General features: G+C 41.2%; 1 protein-coding gene across 1 annotated transcript; it reads right to left on the reverse strand.

Annotated features, from left to right (window-relative positions):
- Positions 1-2,804: 2,804 nt before the first annotated feature.
- LOC127190650 (flavin-containing monooxygenase 5-like) lies at positions 2,805-9,058 on the reverse strand. Its single transcript, XM_051147787.1, has 5 exons — positions 8,924-9,058; positions 6,461-6,649; positions 5,557-5,719; positions 3,676-3,818; positions 2,805-3,008 (listed from the first exon to the last, which is right to left on the reverse strand). The coding sequence occupies exons 1-5, from the start codon at positions 9,056-9,058 to the stop codon at positions 2,805-2,807; spliced, it is 834 nt and encodes a 277-aa protein (XP_051003744.1).
- Positions 9,059-11,518: the final 2,460 nt, after the last annotated feature.

Here is an 11,518-nt window from a genome sequence, read left to right on the forward strand (position 1 = left end):
ACTTTTATACTTATACACTATTCAAAGCCTTAAGGGACCCTTTCGCTTCTCAGTTCTAGGCATATAAAAATATAGTATTATAATATAGTATTATCATGCAACCCTTAATTCTTTATTCTTAGTACTTATCAAAAGGGATAAGCTCACTGCCCTCAAAATATATCTGTACTCCATGTGTATTGCTCTATCATTCATGTTAACCAAAAAGTAAAAACAGAACCTAAGTGTTTATCCACAGACAAATGTGTAGGTTTTCTCTAATCTATGACTGTGACGTATATGCACAATGAGATGCTATTCAGCCTTGAATATCTGCAGTAGAACACTCGCCTAGTAGGCATAAACCCCTAAGTTCAAAAGGCCAATGTCAAGCAGTACATGGGGCACAAATTTGGTTTGATGGTTTAAAAAAAACACACACATTGGGTGTGTGGGGGATGTGTGGATCTGAAAAGAGTTTGTGGAGGGGTGAATATCATTATCAAAACGCATTGTACAAAATTCTGAAAAAACTAATAAAAAAGAAAAACTTAATAAAATGTTGCTGGTTGTTACAGTATAATAAACTGGAAAAATAGTATGCTATGTGAAATATGCCAGATACTGAAAAAGATTATTGTATTATATTACTTTTGTGCAGTATGTAAAAAGGTGCAATGAGTAGAGGTTACAATGGCTGCTGGTAGCTGTTAAGAGTGGAGGAGAACACGGAGAGCTGTAGATCAAAGGATACAAAGTTGCAAGTGTGAAGAGTGAGCAAGTTAGGGATCAAACTCCCTGCATGGGGACTATAGGCAACAACACCATTGCACTGAGGATTTAGGTGCTTTTGCCAAAGTAGGTCTGCATGAGATCATGGATGTTTTGATTTGATTCACTATAGTAACAGTTTCACTGTGTGTGTTTAACAGAGCACGTTGGACGCATTAAATTATTCATTCGCCGTAAAAATGGACAGAATCCAGATTTTGTCCTGTGGTCCAGCCATGTGCCTTGGCTTCTGCCTCCTTGTGGTCCCCTCTCTGACTTCATCTCCTTTTCGTTGTTTGTAACCAGCCCCTTCCTATCTTAAGAATGACTTCCCTGAGAACCCTCCTGCAGCCTTTCTTGGTGACTTTTCATGGTAGCTCCTTCTTGCCCTTTAAGTCTTCGACATCACTCCCAAGAATTGGTTCCTCAATCATCCTTTTAGTCTATCCACCTAGTTCTACCCCTACACAGCCTAAATCACATGCACCATCCACTTCCTTCCTAGTTCTCACGACAATTCTATCGTTTAAAAAATGTGCTCATCTTCCTCCGTAGAATGCAATGTTATAATCCACAGAATAATAGAAGGCCACTTTTTGTAGTGAACAAATCAATACATATCACATTCCTTTGCCGTATCTGCTGAAGCATGTGGGAGTGAGGCAGCCGGATAGTTAAGTCCCCAAGTGCTAGCATGCAAGAACGAGGACCTGCGTCCCATCCTCAACACTTGCATAACAACCTGTACCCTGCAGTGTGTACCCGTGACCCCATCCTCAGCACTTGCATAACAACCTGTACCCTGCAGTTTGAACCCATGACCCCAGCAGTGGGAAGGAGAACACAAGGTCCTGGGATACGCTGCCGAGCTAGTCTTGCTGAACTGGTGGGCACCATATTCAAGCAGAGACCTTGTCTCAAATGACAAAGTGGAGAGCAATTACACAGGCCGCCTGACATTAATCTCTGGCCTGTACATACACTCATACATGTGCATGTACAGCATACACACACACACACACACACACACACACACAAATACCCTTGGAGGCTATAAGTATTCAAATGAGAAAGATAATATTTGTTGTCTTATTTATTTGCCTTTGCTAGAACAATGTATGACTGTAATATATATATATACACACACTTGTTGATTTAGATAAATTATGGAGAGCCAATGTCAACTAGTCACATCTAGTGAGTTCTTTCTTCCTACTGGGAACACTGCAGAGTCTGAAGTGGCATAGGGAACCACACGGGAAGACAGAGCAAACCATGTAACCCAGTTATCTCCTTGTCTTCTAATAAAAACCCTAAGCCCTCACAGCGGCCATGTCATCCTCATGATGTCCTCTAATCTCAATCGCCCTCGATGGCACCACCTCAACACGCCATTGAAGTATGACTCTGAGGATAAGTATCCATCCCATAAATGAATTCTGGGGCACCTAACTTATTTGAATAATATTCATTCAATATATGTAGTTTTTCTTAATTTAGCCCTGATCCCACTATCACTTTTGCTTGTTAACTTGAAACTGTCCATGTTTTCTGAATCAAGAAAGCTTCATGGCATAAGACCTAGAGTCACAGGGTTACTCTTACAGAGGGAGGCTCCCTTAGGTAGCTCCCCTTCCGTGAGAGCTTCCCTGACACTTGTACCCCAACCTCAATGACACTGACTATGTCTAATTTGGACCTAGATGTACCCCGCTCTCACATCCATCATGGCATCTCAGATTGCTTTGCTCAAACCTATGTTTGTGTCCTCTTCTCTGCCGTCTACAGTTGACAGCTGTTGAAGGGAGGAGCACTATATTGCCTTTCGTCTGAATTTTTGGCGCGTACCCATCAAGTGTTAACTGATTGGTGCATGGATGAGAATACACAAGCGGTGCCAAGAAGCACATCACATTTGCATGCAGTAAAACATATGCTCTGAATGCTTTACATTCCTAAGAGTATAAGATCAATCAGGAGCCAAAAGTTTAGTTGTCTTCAAAGCAAAAAGCCCATCATCTCTACGCATGTCACCCAGTCAAGCCCTTTGTTTGTCACCTGTGCTGTGGCTGCAGACCATAGTGTGCGTGGTTGAATCTTGAGTTCAGCGTCTTCTCTAGGTATTTATTTACTGCGGCCGTGGTTAATATTTTCTGGAGAAAGGTGTGGAACCGGGTGAAAAATGCACTATCCATGGGATACCCGTTGTTCCACACGCGGTGTAAAATCCATGAACCTCGTCTAGTACTGAGGAATACCTGTAGGAGGCAGAGTTACAGCAGGGGAGATCAGGAGGAGGCTTATTTATTGTGGCCATCATGCTGTGCTTCACCAGAACTTTTACTGAGCCCCAGAAACAAATCTGCTTACACAAAACCATGTTTATTAATTGAAGTTATAATATAATTCATTTATCTGCCTGTCACTGAAATATCATGTTAAAAATATCCTGGATATTGATATAGCTGTACGTCATATGTCAATAAGAGCTTGAATTCATATGTTAGTTGCCATATTAATTGCTTTAAAATCTGCATTGCTTTCTGCAAAATAAATCAGTGGAAAATAACTTGCTAGGTGAAAGTAACCCAGACTCAGAAAGACAAACACTACATGTTCTCCCTCGTATGCAAATCTTACCAAAAATAAACAAATAAATAAACCAGACTAGTTATGTAACATCATGCTTTACCTATCTAGTATTGTCCTCACTTAGGTCACTTGGTAAATTGCTCACATGCTTGTTTCTGCTATTAGTATAAGAGATATATTTTGCATTCATTTTCTGCTTGGCATGAACTTTAATATTGTGAGTGTGGGCTGTGATATTTCTCCACATTTTTTTTTTCTGGTCGAACCTATATTCAGGATGACACCTACCACTGCACAGGATTCCACTGGTGGAGTTGATGATTGCCCACAAACCTGTTTTGCTACACGACCAAGCTCCACGGCAATATCCACACCAGAATTCCCAATGCCAACCACTACGATCCTCTTTCCAGCATAGTCCTCGGGACTTTTGTATTCCCGACTATGGAAATAACAGCCTTCAAACTTCTCAATGCCTGTGGTGGAAGAAGGTAATTTGTCGTTATGAGGTGAACTTTCACATCTTAACACAGAGAAGAAAGGCATGTTCTGAACAACCTGAAAGAGCAAGAGATAAAATCTGGGTCAGCCAGCTGAAGATCACGCATTCTCCTCAAATGTCATTTATAATTAAGGGAGCTCAGGGGATGGAAGACTAAGATCAGAAGTAGAGTCCATGGGTTCCAAGTACAGGCTGGTGATCTTATAAAGTATTTATGAGACAATAGGTCTCTCTATCTTGACTCTGTAAAAATGGGAGTGTTACAACAGCACCAGGATCTAATGCTATTCATTTGTATGTTATTCTCACATCTCTAAGAAAAATTGACAAAGTGGGCACTGAGTGTTGTAGTGTGTCAAAATTCTGTAGGATTTGGGGGCTTTTTCTTTATTGGTTTCTCCTCTGCCTTACGTGCCCGATGCCAGTAACTGCTGCTGTACATGGCTTGGCTGGATGCTTTTAGAGCCCATTCTGTCTGACATTGCTAGTCTGTTATCTGTGAACATGTATGTCTCTCTATAGAGAGTGCTTCTCAGCCAGGAAGCATAAAAAAGAAGCTCATTGGGCAATCTGTAGACTATTTCATACTTAGAAATGCTTTCCTGAATATATTACATTATAATGTTCAAAAACCAAATATTTCTCTTGGTGTGCAAAAAGATTATATATGTTATGTCTAATTCACTCAGAATTTTGAGCCATTTAAGGTAATCTTATTTATTTTGTCTCCACTTTTCACACCAGTTTCTTGGGCACAAAAGAAAGGAATTGAAATGTAAAATATTTTCTAGTTGATTCCTGGTGGGAATTTGACAGAACTAGAGGGCAACTGGGTCAAGAGTAAAGGGATACGGCTTAGTTATGGGAGACAGGGGAGCTAGAATAACCCACCTCGAGATGGGTACCATTTCATCACACAGAACCACGAGGAACATTAAGCTTCTCATTGAAAACCCAAGATAGGGAAGGGGAGTGGTTCCCATATCTAGACTACAGGTGAGTAAGAAATGCTGATGGCGAGAGAAATGGTCTTCTACAAGTAAAACCCCTCCAATTGGTTATTCAATACCAACTAGCTAGCCGTTAATTCACACACACATATATGATATATAGAACCCCTATATGTCATATATATATGTATGATTGATGTATATATGTATATCAGTAACAACTAAAGAAAAAGACCATGACTTTGAGAGGAAGGAAGCAAGGGAGGGTACACGACAGTGGTTGTAATGAGGAAAGGGAATGGGGAAGATAAGCAATGATATTTTACTTAAAAATTAAAAATAAACTCATGATAAATAAATGTACTCAAATTTCTTCCCCATATGTTAAGATTTCTAAATTTATGGATTTTCCAGCTGTGTGCTTGTCATTTGTCTCTGTGCTATTAATTTTACTTCCCCCAGAATAAACTGAAATCAAATAAGCAGACAAAACTAAAACCATTTAAATGTGGGCTGATTTGTGTTATACATTAGAAGCTGTGTGTGATGATAGTAGGTGGAAAAGTAGGGGTCACTGTGTCTGCCTGCTTTGGTATTCCAGTGGGCTGTATACTGTCATGTTGGCAGAGGCTGAACACTTCGCTACTGAGGCAGAGAGAATTCACTGAAATGTAACGAAACTGAATAACATTCATGGCCATACTCCTTTCTGTCTGTCAGTTACTTGGAAAATGCCTCTCTACCAGATTCTTCATGGCATACCTGGGAAGGACTTGAGTGGCAGGTGGGGGTCTGTGTGATGGCCACTGCAGACCAGAACCCCATCAAACACCAGGCTCTCCTGTTTGCCGTCCTTCTCCACGACCACATCCCATCGTCCACTCGCACTGAAGTCAGGACGCTTTCTCACACTTCTCACTTTGGTCTGGGACGAAGGGTGGAAACGCGGGTGACTCACTTCACAGTTCTTGTTTAGCTCTTCTCTTCAAGCCCCACAAATCCTGATGGACACTTATCTAGGGCAGTCATGCCAGTATAGTCCCTCATCCCTCCGCAGTGGTCTGTGATTGAGTGCATTTTCAGTACATTGGTGATGTTTAAATAGAAACAGCTGAGGCTACATAGAATATTAGAGTGACTGAATCCGCAGCATCGATGTCCTCCTAGGAAGACTTCATATGTCTTCCTAGAGATAATGTTCTTCATGTTTTTCCCTCTTTAGCACAGGCCTATCCATTTACCTCAGGCCTGTGTTTTGAATTTTAAATAATGAAAACTTTATCATGAAATGAAAATGGGTTTGTATGTTTGAGTTGTTGTGTTAATAGGTAGAAAATAAATAAATATTCTTTGTATGAGCCTACTTCTTGTTCTATAAGCAACATGACTTGTCCCAATCACTATTATTTTAAGTTCACAAACGTTTTGGATTTATGCCTTACAAGGAGGGCTGTGGCACCACAACACACTATCAGAATAGGTTCTGATGAGCAAAGTCTTCCAGCCTCACATTCAAGTGAAGCTGTCACAATATTTCAACCCCTGATGACTCCCTGATGCAGAGAACTCACTGATAACCTCTTCTTCACCTGGGAAAACCAGAGGTGCTGGGCATAGCTTTTGTATGCCCAGAGGTATGTATTTGCCCACATGCATGCGCACACACCTTAAATCGAATGTAATCCAGAAGGCTGAAGTGCTTGGTGTACATCCTGAAGTAGTCCATGAGTTTGCAGTTATGCATGTAGTTGGGAAAGTGGTCAGGGACGGGGAAGTCACTGAAGCACATCATCTCCTTTGAAGTGTTGATGGTCACAGACTTGTAGATACTGGGCATTTTCTCTGAAGGATTTTTCTACAAGAGAAGAGCCCCCTCGGTACAACACGCTTCATAGTTACAAGGTAATGAAATATTCGTAAATGGCTTCAAGTGTATAAAAACAGAACGTTGCTTTTTATAGATCGTCAGACATCTGTTACTATTTCCCCATAGCCCCTATATTTTCTAGAGAACACACACACACACACACACACACACACACACACACACACACACACACACACCACAGTGAATCAACAACAAATCCTGTGTATGACTTCTCAATCAGAATGATGGATGTCAGGAAAGATAATAATATATTTAAAATGACAAGATCAAAATGATTGCCTAGACTTCTAAGGCCAGTAAGAATTCTTTTAAAAATGAAAGTAAAATGCACTTTGAGGTAAGCAACACCTGGGGAACTGGAGGTCATAAGCACTGCACAAAGCATGACAGGCCGATGCACATTCCTGTAGTCTCTACACTCCACGTTTAGCTGGGGCTCATGCAGCTTTTTTTTTTACCGGCTCTAACAAAAATCTAATTTAATAATAATAGTAATACCAGTACATAATGGAAGGTAAAAATTTTCTTTTTCTTTAGAAACAAGATTATTTTTTATATAGTAATGAAAGGAACTATCAACTAAATATATGTAATAGCCACAAACTTATAAGGACATGCAGAGAACATTTGTATAAATAATAAAAGTGCGAAGAGAAATGTAATAGTTTTCAACATCATATCATTGCATCATATTTTAAACGGGATGATTTGCTATACTCTCATGGATCTTGATACAGTTTGACATAATATCATATCTATCCTATTGTTGAGAATCTTTGAAAGTAGACACACTTATTTAACCTTCGTTTTGGTCTACTCTCAACATGGCAGGATGTTCCTTCTACAGTTTAAGAAGGTTGCTTTTCTCTTCAATCTCAGTTTCTGTCAAAGTCCCACATCCCTCAGAATCACACCCTAGCTTACTTCCTTTTAGGCACTACAGGGCAACCACACTAGCTTTCTGATTCCCCTACCATGCTAGGCATGTTCCTGCCTCATAGTTTTGTACCCAAAATTCCCTCTAAACCCCTTTCCCCAGATAATCTCTGGGGTTGTCCTTTTAGTGTTGAAATCTTTGCACCAAAATCACTTTATATTGAAGTTCTCTATAGTTGTTTACTTAGATTATTTCCAACCCTCAGATCCTGCTGAACTTTTTGTAATGTGCTTACTGCTATTAACTATCATGTTTATTTTATTTTCCTCTCTCTCACATTAGAGTTTAAGCTCTCTGATGCTGAGGATTTGTGTTTATATTTACTAGAATATTCCATCAACTGTAAAAGTCCCTTGTACATAGTAAACATTTAAAAGTACTTATTGAATTAACTAACTCTATAATTGAAGTAATGACATTGCTATTGCTATTTAAAAACAGAATGTTAAAGCAGCTCTTGGAAAAATCCCACAGGTTGTAAAGAGGTATTAGAATTTGGTCAACACCCTGTTGGAAGGTGTTTGGGGGGTGAGTTGAAATGCTTCCTGGACACTGGTCTATTTCAGGGGCACCAAGGGTGGTTCCCTGTGAGACAGCTATGCCAATTATGTCCACAGAAATGAAAAGATATCATATTAAGCTGTTAATAAGTGTCCTGAATGGGACTAAAAGCTAAGAGCAATAAAAGACATTAACTCATCAATGAAAACCCTCAAGATGTCTCATGAACCACTAATGACTGCTGATCAGGATGATTCTGTTGAATCAGAAAAACTGGAAAGTATTGATTACAAGTCCTTGATTTCATTGGCACATCCAATAATTGATGAGTGAAGCACCAAAGAAGGTGGCCACTTGGAAACTTGAGCCTGTTCGGCACTTAGCACCATGTTTGCATCTTTCAAGGCACTGCATTTCTTGCTACTTAGAGATCAAAGAAAAATAGCATTCGCCTATAAAACACACTAATGTGCACATGCACACTAGGACAGCAATGGATCACCATCCTATTTTGCCACCCAAATCTGTGGCATTCCTATCTTTGAATAACAGAACAGCTAAACGGTAGCCATCATCTTTTTACTAATAATTGTGTCACATGGGATTTCAGCTGCATTGATTACAATCTTCCAAGTTTCACGCCTCATCTAAAGTTGTCTTTATTTACAAATTCCTCGATCAAGGACATAAGCACAAAGATTAGGGTCATCCAGTGTCTCTGTGTGACATGCTGTATGTTTCATTTAAATTGCTATGCCTATTTTATGAAACCTTACTTAAAGCCAAATAAAAAGCAAATTTACTTGAAATTTCCACAGGCCTCCGATGTCATCGCCTCTTTCAAAGCAGGTTGGCTCCAAATCTTCATCCAAGCAGCACTTGATGGCTCCCAGGCCACTGATTCCAGCTCCTATCACAGCTATCCGCTTCTTAGCCATGGTGCCACCACTGACTGGTAAGCATTGGGAAGTCTCACTACCGTCCAACCCACTGAAACAAACCACTTTATCTCATAGAGGTAAGTTTTGCTGTTCCAAATTCTTCTTATTCTTATGAGCAGTGAGAGCACCACAGACAACAGAAAAGCGACAGCACACACAAAAAGTGCACACATATCTGCTTTCTTCTGTCTGAGAAATTTTACTTACAGTCAGCCAGAGAAACACAGATGCATAATTCTAAGCTGTTTAGTAAATATGATAACAACATTCCACCACATGTGTGGGCAGGCAGCACAGGGGGGACCTACAAAGGAAATGGAAGAATGCGAAGTGGTCTAGGTGTGAAGCTGGGGCAGTGTGTGCTGTATGTGGGCCTGGTGCGGTGTGGTGTGAAGCTGGGATGGTGTGTGCTGTGTGTGGGGCTGGTGCGGTGTGGTGTGAAGCTGGGACGGTGTGTGCTGTGTGTGGGGCTGGTGCGGTGTGGTGTGAAGCTAGGGCGGTGTGTGCTGTGTGTAGGCCTGGTGCGGTGTGGTGTGAAGCTGGGACGGTGTGTGCTGTGTGTGGGGCTGGTGCGGTGTGGTGTGAAGCTGGGACGGTGTGTGCTGTGTGTGGGGCTGGTGCGGTGTGGTGTGAAGCTGGAACAGTGTGTGCTGTGTGTGGGCCTGGTGCGGTGTGGTGTGAAGCTGGGGCGGTGTGTGCTGTGTGTGGGCCTGGTGTGGTGTGGTGTGAAGCTGGGGCGGTGTGTGCTGTGTGTGGGCCTGGTGCGGTGTGGTGTGAAGCTGGGGCGGTGTGTTCTGTGTGTGGGGCTGGTGTGGTGTGGTGTGAAGCTGGGGCGGTGTGTGCTGTGTGTGGGGCTGGTGTGGTGTGGTGTGAAGCTGGAACAGTGTGTGCTGTGTGTGGGGCTGGTGTGGTGTGGTGTGAAGCTGGAACGGTGTGTGCTGTGTGTGGGGCTGGTGCGGTGTGGTGTGAAGCTGGGGCAGTGTGTGCTGTGTGGGGGCCTGGTGCGGTGTGTTATGGTTGGTGTCGTGTGGTATGCGTTAACATTCCAGAATGAAGAAAAACTTGAATGATAGCAGAAACACAAGAAAACAACATAGATGTGCAGAGCCAGAGGCTGTCCTGTTATGGTTCAATAATGCAGGGACTGAAGTGAGTCCATTATGTGACAAAACTATGGCCTTGTGTGATCCTTAACAGAGAAGTGTCAGTGGCATGCGGGGATAGAAGGCATCTGAGGAGAAAATTATGCTGGTAAAAGTAGATTGTGACCAATAATTGCACTCCATAAGTGCTCATAGAAGCAAAGTTAATTCCATGTGACATTTTCTTCTCTTTTTTAATGGCATTATGGAAGCTAAGAGATATAATTGGAAAAATTATAGAAACTATCGTTCAAAATTATGACATACTAATACTTAGTATTTCTGAGCTGCAGACTGTAATGCATCCATTTATTTACCTCTTTCATATATTATTCAACAAACACTAACCTAAACTGTGGCCAAAGTACTGTGATTGCTGCAGAGGTCACAAAAGAAGGCATTACAACAGTCTTTTGCCTCACTGGCTCCAGCCTAAAGGAACAGAGAGGAGCAAATAAAAGGGGAAATACGGAAATACCGCTTGGTGGGTGGCAGGTGTTAAGATACAAGCACACCGTGTCTCAGAATCACTGGACCACACCTAAGACTGATGCATCCATCTTCTGCTCTGATGAAAATGCCCTTTGTTAAAAATACTGGTCCTACTGTCCTCTTTTCTCTCCTGGTAAGGTATTCTCTGAGCAACTCGGGCACAGTGAATTAAGCCCTTCCTTCTCAGTAGCCATGGTGACTTGTGTAGACCTCAATTACAGTTACAACACATCTTTATTGTATTTCTGTCTTCCTGTGGCTGAGCAATAAACTCTGCAACATTTGGGATTTATTAGGTGCCATGGTTGAAATCTAATAAATACCTATGGGCTGAAAAGAGTGAATAAATTAATTTCTTAACCCCCCCCCCAAGCTTATTACCATGGTTAGACAGTATTATGCCATCTATTGTAATCAGATAAAGTATATTAGTGTGTGTCTCAAACTTCGCCTACACAAAATGGAATAAGGAAAAGTGAAGGTACGAACCTTGCAAAGGAGGAAGTCGAAGTTTAGTTTGGACTTAAAGAAGGCAGCGAAGGTCTTCCTCCCAAGTTCTTGAAAATGAAGCCAAGTTCTACAGCGACTTGAAGTCTTTTATAGCTGATGGAATTGGCTAATGTATAATCCTTTCCCATGACTCTTCTAATTTGGATTAATAAAATGTCATGAGTATATCAGGGAAGGGACTATATCTAATAGTGTTATTTATAATTAACTACTGTCACCGGTTTGCAAAGCATTTTAATGCTAATTGACACATTGTAAAGATGACTTAAATGAAGGCATTTTCATTGACTAGGGACAGCACAGTGAAAAAATA

The sequence above is a fragment of the Acomys russatus genome, chromosome 6, assembly GCF_903995435.1.
Source record: "Acomys russatus chromosome 6, mAcoRus1.1, whole genome shotgun sequence".
NCBI classification, from domain to species: domain Eukaryota; kingdom Metazoa; phylum Chordata; class Mammalia; order Rodentia; family Muridae; genus Acomys; species Acomys russatus.